Source organism: Scyliorhinus canicula, chromosome 4 (genome assembly GCF_902713615.1).
Source record: "Scyliorhinus canicula chromosome 4, sScyCan1.1, whole genome shotgun sequence".
In the NCBI taxonomy this organism is placed as follows: Eukaryota; Metazoa; Chordata; class Chondrichthyes; order Carcharhiniformes; family Scyliorhinidae; genus Scyliorhinus; species Scyliorhinus canicula.
The window spans coordinates 74317332-74342162 of record NC_052149.1 but is presented as its reverse complement, the minus strand read 5'-3'; the positions used below and the strand labels follow the sequence as shown (position 1 = coordinate 74342162).

The window sequence follows — 24831 nt, the reverse complement described above, 5'->3', positions numbered from 1 at the left end:
TGTTATTATCTTGCTTAAGATCTTGTATGTCTGTTACAAAATAAAAACACGGGAATCTCTAACAATTCTTCTCTAGACTATCCTTAATCAATCCTTTTATTACCAATTACCCATTATAATTGGTCACCATATGTGACTCCATCATTTAAAAAAAACCACATATTTGGGACAAGACAGCCGAGAAGAAAATACTGTCATAGCACGAGCAGTCTCACAGCCTGTGCGATTGATGCGGTGTGTGTACCATCCCAGTGTTTGAGGATGTAAATAGCATATGGAGAGCAACCTAAGGGTCGCCGTAAAACAAACAAAAGAGTTTTAAACCAAAAGGTCCGAAAGTGGCGCGTCTGGGCCGCGGCGGGTAAGAATGGGTGGAATCTCCGGGTAGGATGGTGACCAGTGCCGTATGTGATATACCTGAGCGTAGCTGACCAGATGGGGGTCCTCAGGCAGGGTGGGGACCAGTCCCGTTACTCCACTGCCTGAGTGACCGGGAAAGAACGGTAAGAATTTGTGATCATCATGCGTGTTGCTTTTTGTGGCTACTTTCAAACCAGGAGAGTAGCTATGATCAGTTGTCTGCGGACAAACTAGTTCCATTAACTGACAGTGGGCGTTAAAAGAGTGGTGGCGTGGGGCCGTGAAAAACTTCAAGTGCACAAATAACATTTAACATTCACAGTAACAAACACTTAACGTAACACACAAACATAACAGAAATCATGCAGGTTCCATCAGAAAGGACATCGTAAAGCTCCATTGGTTCCTTTTCACCATTATCTGGACACCTCATTACTCTATAGCGAACAGAGTCGCAAAGTGGCTCGTTTGGTGGGAGTCAGACTCTACGTCATCATCTTCTCCCGGTTGCCATACTCGTGACTGGAGTAGTTGTGCCAAAGCTGCTTGGGGCGAATTGGGGTCCATCTCATCATTTCAGATGAGTCTGAACAAATTGTCTCGGTGCCAGTATTTTGTATCGAGGTTGGAGCTGCTAGGGGCAATCCATAGTCGTCGGGTGGTGGGTCTGGATCAGGGGCTTTGATGTACGTGGTCTCGACGGGGTCGCTGGAATCTTGTTTGGAGTCGCTGGTTGTGGGGCCTGGTGCAGGGGTGTAATCGTGTCGTGGTGTGCTGTCGCCGTCGCCGACGCTGTCGCCATCGCTGTCGCTGCTGGTTGGAGGAAGGGAGAGGCTGAGTCGTGCCTCTGGGGGTGGAGTCGTAGTCGTGTCTGAGGTTGGGCTGGATTGGTTGGGGAGGGTAGGAATAGGTCGTTTGTGGGCGGGGCATGTTCATCTGATGCTGCAAGCGAGATGTGGTGTGAATGGTTGTCCTGCGAGCCATAAGCTGGTTTATGTGGAACCACGCAGACTTGCCATTGGGGTAAGTGATTTTATATACAGAGGGGCTGACTTTATCAGAAATGGAGAACGGTCCTGCAAATTTGGAGGAAAGGAATGAACTGGGGTTGTATAGGGCTAGCATGACCTGCTGTCCTGCTACAAATTCTATGGCGTGTACTGTCTTGTCGAAGCAAACTTTACTTCGCTCCTTTCGTGTCCCAAGCCTAACAGCTGCGGCGAGCTGGGCTGCTTTTACATTCTCTATAATCTGCTGAACTGCTTTCTCATGGGTGAGGGCGGTGACTACGGGGCTGGCCAAATCCTGTCCTGACAAATATTCTGTCATGAGGGTGTGGGGGGTGTATCCTATCGACGTGGATACCGTGTTTCTTATGAACATCAGTGCCAAGGGGAGAACTGTGTCCCAGGTGCTATTGTGCTGTTGCACCATTTTCCTGAGGGTTGCTTTTAAAGTCCTATTCATTCTCTCTACTATTCCGCTCTGATTGGGGGTGATATGCAATGTGGAATTTTGTTTGATTCCGAAAATTGTAAGGACATTTTTCATCACACAATCCTGTAAAATGTGAGCCTTGGCCAGACTCTATGCTGGGTGGAAGTCGCCATCTTGTAAAAATTGTGCTGGGTGAGGATCTTGGCTGTCGCTTTAGCCGTGTTTGTTCTGGATGGAAAGGCTTCCACCCATTTTGTGAAGGTGTCGATGACCACCAACACATGCTTAAAACCATTCCTGCAGGGGGGGTAGGGGTCCTATATAATCAATTTGCAAATCCGTCCAGGGGACATTAACGGGGCGGGTGTGACTAAGTTGACCATTCCTTGTGTATCTGTCCGGATTGTTCTGGGTGCAGATTAAACAGTTCTCAATGTAGTACGTTACATTGGCTTTTAAATCGGGCCACCAGCAAAGAGGTCTGAGGTGGGCGAAGGTTGCTTCTATGCCCTGATATCCATGGTTGTCATGGAATTGACAAATAATTTGGTTTCTGTCCTGACTGGGGACTACATAAATACCTTCTTTTAAAATCACCCTGTCATGTGTTGTCAATATGTTCTTTATCGTAGCGGGCTGGGAAGTTGCCTTTTAAAACTTCCCTGAGCTGTGCGTCTTTTTGGGCCTGTGCTAAATCCTGAATGTTGGCCTGTGAGACCTGAACCGCGTGCACTGGGGCACTCCCGGGAGGATTCCAAAAGTGACCGTGTCTGGAACCTGCCTTTGCTAGGGCGTCTGCCTTAACATTATCGGGGGGGGGGGGGGGGGGGAGGAGAACGATGGTGGCTACGAACTTTAATAATCCCATATTTCCAGTCTCTTGCTGTCTTTAGGACATGCTGGAGTAAAGGGGCTGAGGGTAGGGGTTTTCTGGCTGCGAAAATGAATCCTCTAGATTCCCACAGGGGTAGGAATTCAGTTAAACTGTTACAGACCTATAAACTGTCGGAATATATGTCGGCTGGGGTTGGAAATGAGTCGGCATGCTGTACAATATACGCTACGGCTGCCAGTTCTGCCTGTGAGCCTAAATGCCCTGGCAATTTCAAGGATATCTCCTCTAACGCGTGTCCCTGCGCGTCCTCTACATATATACCGCAACCGGTAATCCTTTTTCCGTTCAAAACTGTGGAGGAGCCATCCACATAAATCCTTAGGGGTGCGTCTGTGTCTGTGGGCTGGGGTCTCTGGGGTGTCGTTCCTGGTTTCGGGGGAGCTGACTTTGGTACAAAGGGTCCTGTGTTGTGTTTTGTGGTTATTATTTCACATTCATGTGGGGTGCCTGCATAGTGTAAATTGTCTGCAAGGAAAGTGTATGTATTTGTTCTTTTTACCATAATGTCCTGTCCCTGTAAGAGAAGGGTCCATCGGGCTGCGCAAATTGGCTGACCGTGCTGTCCTTTAGTCTACCATCTAGGAGGAGTTGGGTTGGGGTGTGCTCTGTTGAAATGGTGATGGGGTTGAGTCCTGTAATCTAGACGAAGTATTGAACTGCCCAAAAACACTGCGAGCAGCTGCCTTTCGCAGGCAGAAAATCCTTGCTCGACTGGATCAAGTACTCGTGAGGCGTATGCCACGGGGCCTAAACGATCATGTCTTTCTTGGAAGAGCACGGCCGAAAGGGTTTGGTCGGTGCTTGCAACTTCAATTGCGCACGAGGGGAGTGGATCTGGGACCTGTAATGCGGGGGCTGTGCTGAGGGCTCTTTTTAATGCATCCACGGCATCTGTGTGCTGTGGAAGCCATTCCCAAGGTGCTTGCTTCTTTAGGAATTCGGAGAGGGGCGCTGCCTTTGTGGCAAAACCGACGATGTGATTCCTACAGTAGCCAACCAGTCCTAGAAATGACCGAAGGGCTGTGATATTATGGGGCAGGGGTAAATTGATGATGGAGTCGATTCGTTTCTGCTCGATCTCGCGTTTGCCATGAGTGATCACTGTTCCTAAGTAAATCACTTTTTCCTGAAGAATCTCGGCCTTTTTGGGGTTCACTTTACAGTCAATTTGTTGCAGGAGTCCTAATAATTCATCGAGAAGCAAAATGTGCTCTTTCTTAGTGTCTGTCTGTAGAAGCAAGCCATCTACGTACTGGACAAGGCAATCGGGTTGGGAAAATTTAGCTAATCCATTCGCCAGCTGTCGGTGGAAAATGGAGGGGGAGTTGTGGAAGCTTTGTGGAAGGCACGTCCACATGTATTGCTGGCCCTGGAAGGTGAAAGCAAATTAGTATTGGCACGCTTTATCCAATGGAATGGACCAAAAGCCGTTGCTAATGTCCAAAACCGGAAAAACCTTTGACTGTAGTCCCTGCTTTAACATTGTCTCGGGACTCGTGGCTACGGTGGGGGCTGCTACTGGGGTTACTTTGTTTAGTTCCCGGTAATCAATGGTCAGTCGCCATGATCCACCGGGTTTTCTGACAGGCCAAATTGTTGCATTATTTGTTGAGGCTACTGATCGAAGTAGTCCTTGGTCAAGCAGACTCTGTATCACCTTTGAGATTTCTCCCTCTGCTTCTTGGGGAAAACCATACTGCTTCTGGGGTCTGGGGTTGGGACCTGTAATGTTCACCAAGCCAGCGATCTTGTCACAGTTGTGTTTGTGCTGTGCAAATGCTGCTTCGTGACGCTGCAGGACTTCCCTGACTTCTTTATTTGGACTAATGGCTCGAGGGTTGAACCAGAAGTCTCCTACTGCGCTAATTCTATTTTCATAGTGTGAGCGTGGCGGGGGCTTGTGCGGCCTTTGCCATTCTCCACACACACATGTTTACTGGGTTGAATGATAGATTGTGGGAGCTCATAAAATCAGAGACAGAGAATCACACAGTGCAAAAGGAGGCCATTCTGCCCATTGAATCTGCACCAACCCTCTGAAAGAGCATCTTACCTAGGCCCACTAAACTTCTCTCACCCCAGTAAACCGGCACATCTGTGGGAGGAAACCAGAGCACCTGAGGGAACCCACACAGACACGGGAAGAAAGTGGTGGGCAATGATGAGCATCTATCAATTTTCCAACTAACATTGACATTCAATGGTACTAACTGTCCCACCATCAAGTTGCGGGGCGGAGGGGGGGTCAGCATTGACCAAGAACTTAACTGTTACATTAATGCTGTTCCGACCAAGAGCAGGTCTAAAGGGTATTCAGTTGTGAATGACCCGCCTTCTGATTCCATAAAAGCTTTCCACCATTTACACAGCAAACGTGAGAGGTGTAGTAGCATAATCTGCACAGCTTCAACAACACTGAAGACGTTTGACAACATCCAGGACACAATAATCCCCTGCGTCACACCCGAAACATTCACCCCCTTCATCACTGACACATTGTGGACCATCAACAAGATTCATTGAAGCAACTTGCCAAGGCTGCTTCCACACAGCACCGCCCAACCCAGAACAAAGGCAGCAGACCCATGGGAAATGGAACATCTGCTCAGAACAATATTTGACTGGAGAACAGAAATTGAGTGGAGTCAGGAAAAACATTGATAGTTTAACGTGTGATTCTAATGCCCTCTAATCTGGACAGCTGCAGCATTAAAAGAGTAACAATTTCTGTCTCAACCCAAAGTGGTTGGGTGGAATTTCATGCCCTTTGGAAAAACCTCAGATGTTGTGACTACTCCTAACTCTGTACGGGTCAGAGGTGTACCAACAGATGGAATCCTCCAGGAGTCAACCAATTAAGAGGCAACCTTTTTTCTGTCTAATTAAAGACAGAATTGGGGGCTGGATTCGACATTATTGAGACTATGGGCGCGATTCTCCGCTCCCCACGCCGGGTGGGAGAATCGCGGGAGGGCCGGGCGACTCACGACACGCCGCCCTGGCACCCCCCGCGATTCTCCCACCCCCGCTCGGATGAATCGACGCTCGTCGTTTTTCACGGCGACTGCCGATTCTCCGGCCCGGATGGGCCGAGCGGCCTGACGTTCCCAACCGGTTTACGACGGCGGCAACCACACCTGGTCGCTGCCGTCGTGAACATGGCGCCAAATCTTCGTTTGTGGCTTGTGGGGGGCGGAGAGGGGAGTGAGCACCATGACCGCTCTCGGGAGGGGACTGGCCCGTGATCGGTGCCCACCGGGCATCTCCAAGCGACGCACTCTTTCCCCCCCGCCACCCCGCAAGATCAAGCCGCCACGTCTTGCGGGGCAGCGGAGGGGAAGATGGCAACCGCGCAAGCGCGGGTTGGAGCCGGCCAAGCTGCGCATGCGCGGCTGACGTCACTTAGGCGCCACTGTCGCGTCATTCTTGTCGCGCCGCGTCAAGGCCCGGTGGCCGCGATTTATGGAACACCGCTCCTAGCCCCCTGGGGGGGGGGGGGGGTGGATAAGGTGCGAGGAGCAGCCTCCGAGGCCATCGTGAAACTCGGCCGAGTTCACGATGGCCTTCCCGATGCCACGCGGGAGCGGAGAATTCCGCCCTATGTCCCCACACCGGTGTCAAAACGGTGGAGTTTTACTCTTGAAATTCCTGCAAAAAAAGTGGAAGAGTTCTTAGCCCTGCAGGGGGCTAGCAGGGACCCGGAGAGAGTCTTGCAGCTTTTGCTGCAAATACGGGTCCCCACACTTCAGGGTCAGAGGTCGCGCCGTGCTCCATGGCGGACTCGGACCGCGGATACAGACCCAAGAAAGAGACCTCCCGATCAGCCGCGTGCCTGACCCTCAAACCCAGCAGATTAATGCCCGGCCGTCTATAACCCCCCCCCCCCCCCCCCCCCCCGATCCACCCACCCCTCACCAGGGAAACTGAGGACTGAGTCCGCAGCTGCTACGCGAGCATCCCAACCGGCAATAGCAGGTTAGTTCCATGCCATTGGGAACTCGACCGGTCGGGCGGAAGATTGCAGAGCAGGCCTCTGGCAATGGCACCCCAGCGGCACAGCGTACGCCCTGGTGACGACCGTTTCGGTGCCCAGAGAATCGCCGAACTGCTGCCGGGCCCGATTACGCAGTCAAACTGGATTCTCCGCTCCGGCACTGGCTGGGATTTCAGCATTGGGCTGTGGAAAACCAGCTCTGGGTCCTTGAGGTGGGAGGCCCAATCTGAGGGTATTCATCATTGAATGGATGATGGTTCCCACTAGGAGAATTGGCGCTGCTGTGAAAAGTCTGGTTTTGTGAGGTAACTTCAACATGGAGGTGCCTTCAGAAGTCTGCTGAAAGTTTAAACATAAGGAAGATCCGTGGATCTTGGGGCCTTCTGGGGGAATAGTCATGGCTGAGACTGCAGCCATTGATTCATGAAGCTCAGGATGGGGCCAGTGAGATGATGGACCACTGGCCCTCTGGCCTGTGGTCAGGCTGCTCCTTCCAGATGCTGCTGGCTCCTCACCTGGGCCTTAAGCAGGCCTTAATCGACCCTAATTGGCTAATTTATCACTGCTGCTGATAGTCTGCCTTTGGTGAAAGTGCGTAGAAGTGAAAATGCTTCTGAGAACTGACCCATGTTAAACATCCTATAGCCAGTAGATGAAAGAAGAGATCAGGGCTGGGATTTTACGCTACTCGGTGGGACGGGGGTCCCGGCGTAGCGGAGTGGCGCCAACCACTCCGGCGTCGAGCCTCCTCAAAGATGCGGAATTCTCCGCACCTTTAGGGGCTAGGCCCGTGCCGGAGTGGTTTCCGCTCTGCCGATGGCGCCAAAACCGGCGCCAACGGCCCGGCGTCGGGGCTGGCCGAAAGGCCTTCGCCGGACCGCGCATGCGCCGGTGCGTCAGCGTGGTGGCGGCAGAAGAAAAAGAGTGCTGCCACAGCACTGGCCTGCCGGCCGATCGGTGGGCCCCGATCGCGGGCCAGGCCACCGTGGGGACACATAACGGGGTCCGATCGCCCCACGCCCCCCCCGGGGGCCCGCTCACGCCGCCAATCCTGCTGGCACAAAGGTGGTTTAAACCATGCCGGCGGGATTGGCCTGTCAGCGGCGGGACTTCGGCCCATTTGCGGGCCGGAGAATTGCTGCGGGGGGGGCACGCCAATCGGCGGGGCGTGATTCCCGCTTCCGCCGATTCCTGGGTGGCGGAGAATTCCAGCCACGGTGGGTGTGGGATATACGCCGGCCCCGGACAATTCCTCGACCCTGCGGGGGTCGGAGAATTCCTCCCCAGAAGTCAATCTTCCTTCAGTCGTAGATTTATTCACAGAAAGGCATAACAAATATATAGCACCTAACTCGACAATCCACTGTCAACAAGTGTCTTTTAATATGTCCACAAGTCATTACAAGTGGGGTCACTCATAGAGTAGACATGTTAACCTTAATATATACTATTAATAAACATGACATTCAGCTTTCAAAATTTGCTGCTGGCCCCACCTCAAGTTACCTCTGCAGGGTACTGTGAATATTTGGCTGTTGTGTACCAAAAGTTCCAATGTTTTGGTAAAAGAACACTGAAATCCATGACAAAGTATCGCTTAGAAATTGTTATTCTTGGGCAGCCCCTGAGCATTGAGGATGACTTTTTTCATAGAATTTACAGTGCAGAAGGAGGCCATTCGGCCCATCGAGTCTGCACCGGCTCCTGGAAAGAGCACCCTACCCAAGGTTAACACCTCCACCCTATCCCCATAACCCAGAAACCCCACCCAACCAAAGGGCAATTTTGGACACTAAGGGCAATTTATCATGTCCAATCCACCTACCTTGCACATCTTTGGACTGTGGGAGGAAACCGGAGCACCCGGAGGAAACCCAGGCACACACGGGGAGGATGTGCAGACTCCGCACAGACAGTGACCCAAGCTGGAATCGAACCTGGGACCTTGGAGCTGTGAAGCGATTGTGCTATCCACAATGCTACCGTGCTGCATTGACTTGCTTCCACTGCGGGGAGGTGGGGGTTCTGCGGTGGCTGAATAGTCCAATCCTGGATGGCAGACTCTGCCACAAGTTTGGCAGGTGGTGCTTGATGAGGTGGATGGGTGGGATGCCCTGTATATTGTGTTCTCCTTCCGCTGTTTACGCTTGGTCTCCGCGTGCTCCACCCTACAACACTCGGGTGATTGGCACCTTCGTAGAATCCTAGAATTTACAGCGCAGAAGGAGGCCATTTGGTCTGTCGAGTCTGCACCAGCCCTTGGACAGAGCATCCTACTTAAGTCCATGCCTCCACCCTATCTCAGTAACCCCACCTAACATCTTTGGACACTAAGGACCAATTTATCATGGTCAATCTACCTAACCTGCACGACTTTGGACTGTGGGAAGAAACCGGAGCACCCGGAGGAAACCCACGCAGACACGAGGAGAACATGCAGACTCCACACAGTCCCCCAAAGCTGGAATTGAACCCAGGACCCTGGACCCGTGAGGCAGCAGTCCAAGTCACTCATCACTCTGAATTGAAAATATATCGCCGCTCCTTTGCTGTCGCTGGGGCAACATGGAATACCTTCTCTAACAGCACAGTGGGTGTACCTACACCTCGAGGACTGCAGCCGTTCAAGAGGGCAGCTAGGGATGGGCAATAAATGCTGGCCTAACCAGCAACGCCCACATCCCGTAAATTAATTTTAAAAACATGAAAGAATAATATTCAACCTGTTGTGAGCAATATTGTAGTAGATGCATTTTTGAAGAATCACAGGATATCCTGTTTCTAGACTGAATACAGTTTGAAGGCCATGAAAATAGGCCCGATGAGGGTCACTATGGATGAATCAACCTTTCCAATGTTTCAGAGGTCAAACCCCCACCATGACCATAACTGCACTACAAATAATTTAAGTCAATCCTTTGTTTATCTAGACAGCTTTAGTTCCGCATTATGTATCATTCAGGACATGGGGCACGGGCAGGCACAGGAGGCCGCACGACATGTGCACCTGAGCTGGCGTGGAGGGGACGCTCTAATCATCTCCAGGTTGACCGACTAGGAGGCCTGGCGGTTTGCACAGCCAATCCCCTCACAACTCCGTCCGTGATTCCCTGCCTCACTACAGTGTCTGGTCCATAAGATGGAGGAGGATGCTGAACCGCTCTGGAACACCGTACCATTTGACAATGTCTGATTCCTGCCCATGGTGGCACTTTTCACCATTCACCTGGGTGATCCCTGCATGCGAGCTGGCCATTCCATCACACAATCCCACCGAACCCCTGGGGTGGTGGAGGTGGGCCCAGTGTGATTGGATGGGGGTGGGACACCAAAGAGGTGAGCGCTGGCTGAACTGGGGACCCTGGCCCATGCCCACCCCCATCGGCAGCCCATCTCCACTCCCCAACCCCGGCCGAGAGCAGTCCATTGCTCACATCCTTCTGACAGAGCACCAAAGCAGGTTGTAACGTTGTGAATTTGTGTTTATTGTGAACAAGTGAACATTTCTAGACAGGTTTGTGCCCTAGCCCCTAACGCTATCCTGTGTACTGCACCTGTGCCAACTTAACTGGTGTCTACCTTTCTGGCCGTACGGGCCCTAATGCAGCATCTAGGTGGTTACCCAGGGGGTACATCAGGAGTGGAAATGACCTGCTGTGATTCCTACCCTGTAACCTGGGTCCCGTTTGACGGCCGTCTTCTGGGGTGACCAGGTCTGGATGGGCCCGGTTGCTGCTCGGGTAACCGAGGTGGCATGGTGTTACCCTGTTCTGCATGCTGCCCATGTGATGCACCAGGGACGGGAAGGGGAGATGGTGGAGTCCGAAGTGCTGTGGTGTTCCGGCAACTCCCTTGCGTGAGTCACCGGCACTCATCACCTCCGCCTCGCTCTGGATGCCCGATGGCCTCCAGGCTGCTCCATGGGATCGTGGTGTGAGCAGAGGCTCCCCCACCACCTACAACCTCTGCCTCAGTGATGGCCCACCGATCAGATCCAGTGCCTGCAGCGGTGAGGGGCTGCAGGTCCGGCGGTCCCCCTCCAATCTTTTCCCTCTTCCGCTGGTTGTGGAGTGCCTTTCCCTGGAGGTGGGAGAGACAGAAAACACACCGTGTCAGGCAGTCAGATGCATGCAGCACAGCGGGTGAGTAGCTGATGGCCTTCGTGGCCAGAGCACCTGGCCATGGCCATTGGTATGGATTCTGGCAGGTAGTGGGGGTGGAGGGGTGGTTATGGATGTGTAGGACAGGGGTTAGTGCCAGGGACACAGTGCTGCCTACTCGCCCTGACTGCCCTGAGGAGATTGTGCAGTTTTATGACTCTGCTGGCTGGTCCCAATGTTGGTGTAGTGTTGTTCACGGTGCTCACGGCCTCTCCTACCTGCGCCCAGGCCCGGTGCACGTCGGCGGGTGGCAACCTCCTTCCTACCCCGGGATACAGTGTGGCCCACCTCTCCTCCACTGCGTCCAGCAGGCTCTCCAGTTCAGCGTCAGTGAACCGGGATGCCACTCTTCTTGCTGCCAGCTTGTTGGCTGGGGTGAGTATTTGTGTGGCATGGAATGCTTATGTGCGGCTGCAGCTTGTCAGCTTCTCAAGGGCCAATCCCAAACCAGGTGAATCGGACACTGTTTTTCATTGGAAACGATCATGTTCCATCCACGTGGCGCCGGTGCTAGCCCATTAATGGTTGATGAATTGTTCTGGGAACGGTGTCAATTTTGCTGTCTTAGAAGTCCACAGCTTCAGTCCCAGCATCCACACTTACTTTCTAAAATAGAGAAACCCGCTGCAGGAGATTCTTCAAGCAGCAGTATTCAAATAAGCTTGTCTGTAAAATAATACAAATTCAAATTATTCTGCTTGTCAAAGTAATTTAAATGGTTCCAAGTAAACGGATGAAATTGGCTGTTGGAGAAATAAAAGATGGCTTTGGAGAAGTAAGGACAACATACATTCTTTACCTGCCAAACCTGTGACCTCTACCGCTTCAGACAAGGGCCGCAGATACATGGGAACATCACCCATGAAAAGTCCCCTGCAAACCACACAGCAGCCTGACTTGGGAATCACATTGCCATTCCTTCACTGGGTGAAAATCCTGGAATTCCCTCCCTAACAGCACTGGGTGTTCTCATACCACATGGACTGCAGTGCTTCAAGAATGCAGCTCATCACCACGTTCCCGAGGGCAATTAGATATAGACAATAAATGCTGGCCTAGTTAGTGCTGCCCCTACCCCTTGACACAATTTTTTAAAAAAAGGGCTTTTGAATTTGTGAATACTTGAACTTGAGAGAAATGCTAGATTTGACAACAGTTTAAACATTGAGGAAAAGTTGGTGAGAAATATCCATGTCACTAAACCCATGTTTCTATCTCACCCTTAGACCTGAGTTAGATGCCTGTGATTCTCCAGAGAAATATCCTCCATTGTTTCATGTGATACTGGAAATAGAGGTTGAATCCTCTGATAAACGATTTGATCTGACTCCCCCTTGGGAACATTTAAACACCAAAGATCTTACTCCCAACGCCCTCTTCTCAAGTCACCAAGAACATCAAGACACATTTTCAGCAGGTATTACTATTTTTGTCATTGTGAATTAGCACAATCTTTGGAGATTGTAATTAACATGCACTTCAGCTTTTACTCATTCTCCTGGTGATAATGCAGAAACCTGCTTTTAGAATGATGCCCTTTTAAAAACATTGCACCGAATGTTGATGAAGAGACATGGACAGTTCTTTGCAGCTGCAGTATTTAACAGCATGGTAAAGATGGGAAGTGAGTTTGCACCTGCAATCTGTTGTGCCTCAATGCTCATCCTCAATGCTCTAGGCGGGGGTGGTTTGACTGTCTTTCCAGTTGTACTCCGTGCATTATTCGTGGAGATTTGAGAAGGGAAAGGAATTAAAAAGGAATTCCTTAACCACATTTTTTTACCATTAATTTAGGTTGGAATTTCAGAAATGGTTGGAATTTCAAAATTGATTTGAAACGATTGCAAGATGACTTTCATGATTGGAAAGTTTCAATTATTTTTAAAGCTTTGTTTATTTGTTCATTTTAAAGCTGAATTAATTAAATTATCTGAAGGCTAAGATCTGGTCTTTGGTGGAATAATTCAGATATTCCACTGTCACCTGTTTTTATATCAGAAATGTATTTGGAGAAGGAGAAATCCATTTTTTTTGGGGGGATTTGCCCAACAAATCGTCAAAACACATGACTGGCTGACTGTTAAAAGGAAATTGAGAAATCTACATGAAAGAGAAAGGATCTCTTTTAGCTTACATATATCAAAATTTTCCCTTTCTAAATAGTGATTAATTGTATGATTTGGTACACTCCACGAGAACTTTGTCTGTTGAATGAAATGTATATTGAGAATTGAGATGCACACAAAACCTCTACACTCTATTTTCTTGTTCGGTTAATGTTTTTAAGATAAGAAGGTAGAAATACTCTAAATATTGGCCATGTAATAATTTTTGGAGTCATTGGAGGGGAGAAAATGTCCATGGATACTTACATGGAGCTACAGTTGTATGTGATCTCATCCAGGTAATTGAAATCCTAAACTATTCACCTGTGATGATATACTCCTCGATGTTATTTCAGTGAGGCTAAAAAGTTCCTCCTTGCTGGGAATTAAAATGGAAAATGAAGCACTGAAACATTGATTCTCCAGTAATGTGACTTTTCTTGCCGCAGGTAAAGTTGCTTTAGATACTGTTGTTGAAGTGGAAACCTCATCAGATAATATAAGAAGCACAGGACAAAGTACATTTTTTCCATCCCTGGCCTGGCAAGGTACCTAAACACTACTTCATATTTATATGACACCTCGGGTACATTTTATAATATATTCCAAAAGCTATTTCCTGTGATTTAAAACTGTGAGTTAACTTTGACAGAGGACAAGGGTGGCACGGTGGTGCAGTGGTTAGCACTGCTGCCTCATGGCGCCGAGGACGCGGGCCCGATCCCAGCCCCAAGTCACTGTCCGTGTGGAGTTTGCACATTCTCCCCATGTCTGCATGGGTCTCACCTGCTCATCCTAAAGATGTACTTTTCCAGGAGACACATCCGGAGTGAGACTCATCCAGAGTGGGGATTGAAACTTGGTAATTTGGTGCAGTGAGGTAAATCAGCAAAGGTAAGTGTAAAATCTAATTCTGCTGTTTTTCAGTTAAAAGTGCAGTGTGGAGCTTAGTGTCTGATTGGTTGAAGCTGCCCCACCCTAATTGCTGAGAGGAAGTTATCTGTCAATCACCTGAGGCCTGTTTAGGGGCACATTGTATTCTTCTCTTTGAAGTTAAGGTATTTTTTGAGTCATCCGTTAGCTGAGGTCTGTATAAAAGACAGACAGACAGCGCACACAGTAAGCTAGCACTTTTCCAGGAGACACATCCGAGTGAGACTCATCCAGAGTGGGGATTGAAACTTGGTAATTTGGTGCAGTGAGGTAATTCGGTGCAGAGTGTGAGGAGGTGCTTTTTAACCCTGGTTAGTGACTGGTAAGTAGTCTCTCTTTTTCTTTTCATTGTCTAATTTATTTATTTTTATTTTGAAATTCTAGTTGTTTAAGTTTACCAAGGGTTTAAGACATGGCAGGAGATCCCAGACCCGTGTCATGCTCCTCGTGTGCGATGTGGGAGCTCAGGGACACGTCCACTGTTCCTGGCTCCTTCACATACAAGAAGTGTGTTCAGTTGCAGCTCTTGTTAGACCGCTTGACGGCTCTGGAGCTGCAGATGGACTCACTTTGGAGCATCCGCGATGCTGAGGAGGTCGTGGATAGCACGTTTAGCGAGTTGGTCACACTGCAGGTGAAGGTTACTGAGGGAGATAGAAAATGGGTGACCAAAAGAAAGAGCAAGAGTAGGAAGGCAGTGCAGGTGTCCCCTGCGGTCATCTCCCTGCAAAACAGATATACCGCTTTGGATACTGTTGAGGGAGATGGCTCACCAGGGGAAGGCAGCAGCAGCCAGGTTCATGGCACCATGGCTGGCTCTGCTGCACAGCAGGGCAGGAAGAAAAATGGCAGGGCTATAATGATAGGGGACTCGATCGTAAGGGGAATAGACAGGCGGTTCTGTGGACGCAATCGAGACTCCAGGATGGTATGTTGCCTCCCTGGTGCAAGGGTCAAGGATGTCTCGGAGCGGCTGCAGGACATTCTGGGAGGGGAGGGTGAACAGCCAGCTGTCGTGGTGCACATAGGCAGCAACGATATAGGTAAAAAACGGGATGAGGTCCTACAAGCGGAATTCAGGGAGTTAGGAGTTAAACTAAAAAGTAGGACCTCAAAGGTAGTAATCTCAGGATTGCTACCAGTGCCATGAGCTAGTCAGAGTAGGAATGTCAGGACAGATAGGATGAATGCGTGGCTCGAGAGATGGTGCAAGAGGGAGGGATTCAAATTCCTGGGGCATTGGGACCGGTTCTGGGGGAGGTGGGACCAGTACAAACCGGACGGTCTGCACCTGGGCAGGACTGGAACCGATGTCCTAGGGGGGGTGTTTTCTAGAGCTGTTGGGGAGGGTTTAAACTAATGTGGCAGGGGGATGGGAACCGATGCAGGAAGTTGGAAGGTAGTAAAACAGGGACAGTAGCAAAAGGAAGTAAGGGGAAAAGTGCAAGGCAGAGAAGACATAGTCAAAAATCTAAAAGGGTGACAGTACAAGGTACAGTGACTGAGGGGAGCTCAGTGAATAGGCCCAGTAATAACAAAAGGAATAAAACTGGAGATGTTAAGATTCAAAACAGAGGTAAAAAAACCAACATAAGTGTACTTTACCTGAATGCTCGTAGTATTCGGAATAAAGTAAATGAGTTGATGGCACAAATCATCGTAAATGACTATGATTTAGTGGCCATTACTGAAACATGGTTAAAGGATGGTCACGACTGGGAGTTAAATATCCGAGGGTATCAAACTATTCAGAAGGACAGAGTGGATGGTAAGGGAGGTGGTGTTACTCTGTTATTTAAGGATGACATCCGGGCAATAGTAAGGGATGACATCGGTGCTATGGAGGATAAGGTTGAATCCATTTGGGTGGAAATCAGGAATAGTAAGGCGAAAAAGTCACTGATGGGAGTAGTCTATCGGCCACCAAATAGTAACGATATGGTGGGGCAGGCAATAAACAAAGAAATAACTGATGCATGTAGAAATGGTACAGCAGTTATCATGGGGGATTTTAATCTACATGTCGATTGGTTTAACCAGGTCAGTCAAGGCAACCTCGAGGAGGAGTTTATAGAATGTATCCGCGATAGTTTCCTAGAACAGTATGTAATGGAACCTACGAGGGAACAAGCGGTCCTAGATCTTGTCCTGTGTAATGAGACAGGATTGATTCATGATCTCATAGTTAGGGATCGTCTCGGAAGGAGCGATCACAATATGGTGGAATTTAAAATACAGATGGAGGGTGAGAAAGTAAAATCAAATACTAGTGTTTTGTGTTTAAACAAAGGAGATTACAAGGGGATGAGAGAAGAACTAGCTAAGGTAGACTGGGAGCTAAGACGTTATGGTGGAACAGTTGAGGAACAGTGGAGAACCTTCCAAGCGATTTTTCACAGTGCTCAGCAAAGGTTTATACCAAAAAAAGGAAGGACGGAAGAAAGAGGGAAAATCGACCGTGGATATCTAAGGAAATAAGGGAGAGTATCAAATTGAAGGAAAAAGCATATAAAGTGGCAAAGATTGCTGGGAGATTAGAGGACTGGGAAATCTTTAGGGGGCAACAGAAAGCTACTAAAAAAGCAATAAAGAAGAGTAAGATAGAGTATGAGAGTAAACTTGCTCAGAATATAAAAACAGACAGTAAAAGTTTTTACAAATATATAAGACAAAAAAGAGTGGCTAAGGTAAATATTGGTCCTTTAGAGGATGAGAAGGGAGTTTTAATAATGGGAAATGAGGAAATGGCTGAGGAACTGAACAGGTTTTTTGGGTCGGTCTTCACAGTGGGAGACACAAATAACATGCCAGCGACTGATAGAAATGAGGCTATGACAGGTGAGGACCTTGAGAGGATTGTTATCACTAAGGAGGGAGTGATGGGCAAGCTAATGGGGCTAAAGGTAGACAAGTCTCCTGTCCCTGATGGAATGCATCCCAGAGTGCTAAAAGAGATGGCTAGGGAAATTGCAGATGCACTAGTGGTAATTTACCGAAATTCACTAGACTCTGGGGTGGTCCCGGTGGATTGGAAATGAGCAAACGTGATGCCACTGTTTAAAAAAGGAGGTAGGCAGAAAGCAGGAAATTATAGGCCAGTGAGCTTAACTTCGGTAGTAGGGAAGATGCTGGAATCTATCATCAAGGAAGAAATTCCGAGGCATCTGGATAGAAATTGTCCCATTGGGCAGACGCAGCATGGGTTCGTAAAGGGCAGGTCATGCCTAACTAATTTAGTGGAATTTTTTGAGGACATTACCAGTGCAGTAGATAACGGGGAGCCGATGGATGTGGTATATCTGGATTTCCAGAAAGCCTTTGACAAGGTGCCACACAAAAGGTTGCTGCATAAGATAAAGATGCATGGCATTAAGGGTAAAGTAGTAGCATGGATAGAGGATTGGTTAATTAATAGAAAGCAAAGAGTTGGGATAAATGGGTGTTTCTCTGGTTGGCAATCAGTAGCTAGTGGTATCCCTCAGGGATCCCTGTTGGGCCCACAATTGTTCACAATTTACATAGATGATTTGGAGTTGGGGACCAAGGGCAATGTGTCCAAGTTTGCAGATGACACTAAGATGAGTGGTAAAGCGAAAAGTGCAGAGGATACTGGAAGTCCGCAGAGGGATTTGGATAGGTTAAGTGAATGGGCTGGGGTCTGGCAGATGGAATACAATGTTGACAAATGTGAGGTTATCCATTTTGGTAGGAATAACAGCAAACGGGATTATTATTTAAACGATAAAATATTAAAGCATGCCGCTGTTCAGAGAGACTTGGGTGTGCTAGTGCATGAGTCACAGAAGGTTGGTTTACAGGTGGAACAGGTGATTAAGAAGGCAAATGGAATTTTGTCCTTTATTGCTAGAGGGATGGAGTTTAAGACTAGGGAGGTTATGTTGCAATTGTATAAGGTGTTAGTGCGGCTACACCTGGAGTATTGTGTTCAGTTTTGGTCTCCTTACTTGAGAAAGGACGTACTGGTGCTGGAGGGTGTGCAGAGGAGATTCACTAGGTTAATCCCAGAGCTGAAGGGGTTGGATTATGAGAAGAGGTTGAGTAGACTGGGACTGTACTCGTTGGAATTTAGAAGGATGAGGGGGGATCTTATAGAAACATTTAAAATTATGAAGGGAATAGATAGGATAGATGCGGGCAGGTTGTTTCCACTGGCGGGTGACAGCAGAACTAGGGGACATAGCCTCAAAATAAGGGGAAGTAGATTTAGGACTGAGTTTCGGAGGAACTTCTTCACCCAAAGGGTTGTGAATCTATGGAATTCCTTGCCCAGTGAAGCAGTTGAGGCTCCTTCATTACATGTTTTTAAGGTAAAGATAGATAGTTTTTTGAAGAATAAAGGGATTAAGGGTTATGGTGTTCGGGCCGGAAAGTGGAGCTGAGTCCACAAAAGATCAGCCATGATCTAATTGAATGGCGGAGCAGGCTCGAGGGGCCAGATGGCCTACTCCTGCTCCTAGTTCTTATGTTCTTATGTTCTTATGTACAGGGTAGGTGAATTGGCCATGCTAAATTGCCCTTAATTGGGGAAGAAAAGAATTGGATACTCTAAATTTATAATAAATAAACAAAAATCTTTGGCAAAGGATTAAAAGTAGTTTTACGAATTAACAAACTGCACTTGGTTTTATCGTATGTTTTCTTTTTTTAGTAATAACGTAAAATGAACAGCAGCAGATTTCACCCCTTTTCAATCCTGTTGACTACAGTGGCAAAAAAAATTAGGCAGTGTGTAACACGCGGTTGTTTTAGATCATCAAAAGTTAAAATTATCCCATGTTTTTGCACGCCTATTAAGTAATTTTCTACAATGTGAAACAAGTGTCATGTGGGATTTGAGTCAAAGACCTTATTGCGGATCATAGTTTTTTTTAAAAAGGGGTGTGAGACCACTCTCGGCGGTAATCTCCTACCATTCGGTTTTCACGCCAACTGCAGCAATATGACAAAAGTAAGTTTACAAAAATCATAGACCTGACGAGTAGCTACCAAGTATCATCATTTAGTCTTTTGCATTCTAACTCCTGCAAAGTTTTACCCATATCCTATTGAGGAGGAGGGTTTTTTCCCGCTCCTTAATTTTAAGAAGTTCAAATGGCAATTCCTTTTTACTAAGATGCACTGCATCTACACAATGAGGTCTTTACTCAAAATGTTATTATTTTCAAAATATTTTTCTAGAAACGAAAGGCGATAAGAATGGTGCTAATCGACCATCGGGAGATCGAACAGCTCTTGTGAATGAGGATAGCGAGCCTTCAGATGATGAACTTCTGTCCCTCTCAAGTCAGCACAGTACTGCTAGCATGGAAAAACAGCACGGGACACCAAAAAGTGGCAAAAAGCAGGTGCTTTCTCGATCCTCTGCACCTGAAAGTGTGGATCTCCTTGACTTCAATGGAGGTGCTACAAGCAAGACCTTTACTAATACTGCTCCAGCCAAACCTCCGCCAACTAACTCTGACTTACTGAATGATTTGTTTGGGAGCAACTCTTCCATCCCATCGACACAGGGGAGTAGTGGTGCTCCAGGTTCAACACATTCCACCCCTCGCAGGTCTGCAGGCTCTCCCTCTCTATCATCATCACCGAAGATTAGTGAAGGTATTGTAGCCATACAACTGAGACTTGCAGATTTTGAAAATAAGCATGGTATTAACTGAGCAATTTCACCCACCCACCCCTGCAGTGAGCAACAACCCATTATGGGTTTGCCAAATTCCTCTCCCTTCAGGCCCTGCCCCAGGAAAATCCAACATGGCACCTTGGAGCTCCGGGGGTTGGGGGGGGGGGGGGGGTAAGGAGGTGCCTACCCTCCCTACAATTGCCTCCAGAGTGCCGAGGGGGTCCTGCAGGTGTGGTGGGGGTGGGGTGTTTGGGCTGCGCTGCATGGGCTAAGATTGGGCATCTTTCCTGGGATGGGGGTTGTGTGGAAGCACTTCCCTCTGTCAATGAAAGTCAGCAAACTATCTTTCAGCATGTCAAGATGTTGTTTAAAGTTTACTCCCTGATGTGATGGAACGTTTTGACTCCCGCAGCAAGTCAAGTTTGAAGACCTGTCCAGCTAAGGTAAAGGTTTTCTCTCTCTAGCCTTAAAACATTTAAACTCTATCAGATTGCTGCCCAGCACCTACTCTTTCCAGGAAGCTCTTCTGAACAAAGGGTGGGATCTCCGGCCCCGCCCGCCCGGCGACCGGGAATTCCTGCCCGAGGTCAATGGACCTTTTACATCATCCACATCCTGCCCGAGGTGATCTTGCGGCAGGCGGGGAGGGGCGCAAGAATCCAGCCCAAAGAGACAACCTCTTTTTTTAAAAAAAACTGCAGTTATAAAGAAACCTGCTCAAAAGAGGAAGCACTTAGAGTAAATGGATCCCTGTCGATCTATAAAAACAAACAATGCCGGCCCTCCTTTGAAATAGCCTGGTCCTGTCAATCAAGAAGTTTTTAAAAGGCAGTGTCTGGAAATTTACTTTAAACACTGCAGTTCAAAGGTTTTAAGCTTCCAATCATGCCCGAAAGCTTGAAAAACTTCAAGGGTAATGAAATTCACTATGAAAGAAGAACTTCCAACACATTAAAGGAAAGACTTTCACCTTCTTCCGACAGATCATGGATACTGACATGCTGGGAGAGACGTCAAAAGGTTCCAACACATGAGGGGAAACTTTAAAATACAATTTGATATGCTGAGAGACAGTTCAATGCTACAGAAGGAAGACCTGCCACACAATACTCATTCAGGAAAAGACCCCTGATCTGAGCCCCTCCAGTCCAGCCGAAGCCCACCCCCACTCCCACTTCCCCTGCAGGACTCCCTTCAGCACCCTGGAGGCAAGTGTAGAGAGAGGACTCATCCCCTTGCCTCCCGCCCCCCGGAGTCCACGACGTCAGGCCCACATTTGTCAGAACCTACACTAATTGACTCCCAGCTAGGGGGCAGAGGGGGGTGCTGTGGCTGGAGCATCCCAGGAGGCTGGTCAATTGGGCCTCCTGACTGATCATCAAAATAAAATGAATGAAAATGAGAATAAGCATGCTCTTGCAACTCTGGGCAAGAACTTCATCAGAAGGCGGGCGGGAACCTGATCGGGGATGCCGGAGAGGGCTGGGAGACTCTCAACGGCCGCTGAATCGGCGAGAATCCCGTTTTGACCACAGTGCCCGATTCAGCAGGTCAATGTGATTCCCGCCTGGGGTTAGCGTCCCTGGAGAATCCATGGTGGGGGGGGGAGGGGGGTGTCCGACCCCGGCGGGGGGGGGGGGCCTCCACCGTGGCCTGGCACGCGATCGGGGCCTACTGATCGGCGGGCCATCTTCTCCTAGTGGGGGCCTCTTTTACTCCGCGCCGGGCCCTTGTAGCTCTATGCCATGTTGCGTTGGGGCGGAGCGGAGAAGGAAACTAGCGCGCATGCGTGAGTTCACACCAGTCGCAATGCGCATGCTCAAATTCCCGCCGGTCGCAGCACGCATGCGCAGACCCGTGGTGCCCATTTGACAATGGTATCGGCAGCTGGAGCTGCGAGAGTCACTCCAGTGCCGTGTGGGCCCCCTGTAGGGCGCAGGATTGCTGTTCCTGGGAGCCTGTTGGCACTGTCGTAAAATGCGACGGCGTTTACGACGGCGTCAACATTTAGCCTCAGGATCAGATAATCCTGCCCTAGATTCTTCTCGTATGATAGAATGGCTTGGAAGGATCTAGTATACACGGTTTGATAGTTTCAAAGACTCTTTTCAATGAAACTCAAAGTCATACAAACATTTGTAACTTGATACATTAAGCATTGGATACAAAAACTTGTCAGTTGAACGTTATCAAAATGGATCCTGATCAAACTATTTTTACATTAGACATTGTCTGTACTTAGTGTAGAATTTTCTGTTTTTCTAGGATGTGGAATATTTTGTTTAATCAGATGAAGTTTTATTTCACTCCATTATACTTGGGTATGCGGTGCAATGTTGCTTGATGGCTTTTATTTTATTTGTTCATGAGATTGAATGTTGCTGGTTAAGCAAGCATTTGTTACCCATCCCTAATTGTCCTTGAGAAGATGTTGGTGAGCAACTTTCTTGAACTGCTGCAGTCCATCAGCTGCAGGTACAACTATATTGAGGTTAGGGAGGGCATTCCAGAATTGTGACTCAGGCAGTGAAAGAAAGATGATGTAGTTACAAGTACGAATGATATGTGGTTTGGAGGAGAACTCCTGATGGTCGTGTTCCCAAGTATCTGCTGTCCTTTTCCTTCTAAATTATGGAGTCATGGGTTTGGAAGGTTGTTGAAGGAGCCATGATAAATTACGACAATGAATCTTTTGTCTGCTGTTTGAGCGCATTGGTGGTTGAGGGAGTAAATGTTTAAATTGGTGAAAAGAGTGCCAACTGAGCAGGCTGCTTTACCCTTGATGGTGCTGAGCTTCTTGACTGTTGGAGCTGCACTTATCTAAGCAAGTGGAGAGCATTCCATTATATTTCTCACTTGTGCTCCTCAGATGGGGGAACAGGCTTTGAGGAGTTGGGAGGTTTGTTATTCGCTACTGAATTCCCAAGCTCTGGGTGGCATGGTGATGCTGTGGTTAGCACTGCTGCCTCATGGCGCCGAGGACCTGGGTTCGATCCCGGGCCCGGGTCACTGTCCGTGCTGAGTTTGCACATTCTCCCCGTGTTTGCGTGGGTCTCACCCCCACTACCCAAAGATGTGCAGGCTAGATGGATTGGCCAGGCTTAATTGTCCCTTAATTGGAAAAAAAAACATTGGGTACTCTAAATTTAAAAAAATCTTGTAGCCACAGTATTTATTTGGTTTTTCTAGTTCAGTTTCTGGTCAATCATAACTCTCCCGAATGCTGATAGTGGAGGATTCAGCAATGGCAATGCCATTGAATGCCGAAGGAGAGATGATTAGATTCTCTCTTGATGATGGTCATTGCCTGCAAGTTATGTGCACGAATGTTGCTTGCCACTTAAACCAGGCCTGAATGTTGTCCAAGTCTTTCTGCATATGAACACATGGACTGCTTTAGTATCTGAGGAGTCGCAAATGATACTGAACATTGTGCAATCATGAGTGTACATCCCCACTTCTGACCCATGATGGAGGGTAGGTCGTTGATGAAGCAGCTCAACGTGGCTCAGAGTAGGACACTGGTGGAATCCAAACCAAGCATCAGTGTGCCACTGGATAGCACGGTCGACGACCCCCTTCATCACTTCATCACTTGCTGATGGTTGGGAGTAGACTGATGGTGCGGTAATTGGCTGAATTGGATTTGGCCTGATTTTTGTGGACATACCTGTGCAATTTGCCACCTTGTTGGGTAGATGTTAACGTTGTAGTTTATTTCCTTCATTGGCTGAAATTTTCTGGCCATTCCTGGGATCTTGGTGGCACCGTCAGTGAGCCCCTGCCCCAGTTTCCCTTGCAGTGGAGGGTGCAAACGATGGGAAATCCCATTGACAGTGGCTGCTGCCAACGAATGGTGGGGGCGGAACATTTAGACTATGGACGGGATTCTCTCGACTTGTCCATGGCCCTTGTGAATGAGAATGAAAAATTTGGCATTCCAGCCAAAACTCCATTATCTTTCAGTGGTACCGGAAAATCCCAGCCGCGAACTAGGATGGAAGATTTCGGCCATTGCGTAACTGGCTTGCTTGCCGATTCTTTTCTTTCACGCTACGTAATTGTTTTTCTGAAGGAGAAACTTGTTGTTGTATTTTCCCTGATTAGTGCTATCCAACCCATGTTTCATCCTTGTGCTCAGCCGGCAATAAAGTTGACAGCATATTGCACCTTCAGAGACATGGGGACCCAACACATCAGATTATTTCTTTTACTCCAAAGATGCAGCAGCATCAGTGGAAAACTTGAATGCCAGCCTGGTCACACTGGATGAAGCAGGCAGAATGCTTTCAGCTGGCTGTGCAAATTCTGTTGCAGTAGCAGATTTTGTGGGCACCTTTTGGCATTCTGAAAACCACCACGTACATTTGAGTTTGTGCCCTGAAAATTCTTAAGGTTTTGATTGTTTTCCACAATTTGGGATGAATAACTCCTCTTCCACTATTGGGTCAGTTCAACAAGGATAAAGGAAACTTATTCATTTGAGACAGACACATAGTGTAACTTTTGATAACAATAAACTGTTATCTGGCAGTTAATTTTCTGAATAAGATTAGCCAGATTATAAACTGGATGTTGAGAATTTCAGTCATGCATTAGAATTCACATTGACACCAACCATATTATGGGTGAAGGTATCAGAAGCAAATAGATCTGCAACTCTCACTAAGGTGCAGATGAACCCTGATGATGATCATCTTCTGGAACTACTGTGAGCGTTTGTTGGTCAGTCAATTTTTCAGTTTGCACATCATACAGATATCAGAGTTTCATCTGGTCGAACACATAACCATGTTAATCTTTACCATAATGTGGAGATGCCGGCGTTGGACTGGGGTGAGCACAGTAAGAAGCCTTACAACACCAGGTTAAAGTCCAACATGTTTGTTTCAAACACGAGCTTTCGGAGCACTGCTCCTTCCTCAGGTGAATCTTTGCCATTTGATTGGTTGCAAAAGTGACATTTGGAATCAGTTTTTAATGGGCGTCTTTTAAAAGTTACTTTGACCATAAATTAGATAATGGAGCGAGAATAGAAGAAATCAGTGAGTTCCAACATTCAATTAGGCAGAATGGAGTGTTTTGGGAAAAGTAAAATTAAAGAATAGAAAATAAGAGCAATAAAGGGACAGAACAGACGGTATTAAAATTTGGGAATTGCTGAAAAGAAGAAGTTTTTGTCAATAGCTTTTTGTTTTGCATTCATCAAGACAATTCACAAGAATACCAATGTCGGGGAAAACAACAACTTTATACTGTGCGAAAAGAGAGTGCTGATTGGTTGGCAAGTAGACTCTGATAGA

General features: G+C 47.9%; 1 protein-coding gene across 6 annotated transcripts in view; it reads left to right on the top strand.

Annotated features, from left to right (window-relative positions):
- dnajc6 (DnaJ (Hsp40) homolog, subfamily C, member 6) overlaps window positions 1-24831 on the top strand; it is a 210302-nt gene that overhangs the window by 128503 nt on the left and 56968 nt on the right. For all 6 annotated transcript variants that reach the window (XM_038794472.1, XM_038794471.1, XM_038794473.1 and 3 more), the window contains 3 exons: window positions 12073-12263; window positions 13401-13499; window positions 19084-19506. In XM_038794472.1, coding sequence (XP_038650400.1) covers window positions 12073-12263; window positions 13401-13499; window positions 19084-19506 — 713 coding nt within the window. The remainder of the gene's footprint in view (window positions 1-12072; window positions 12264-13400; window positions 13500-19083; window positions 19507-24831) is intronic.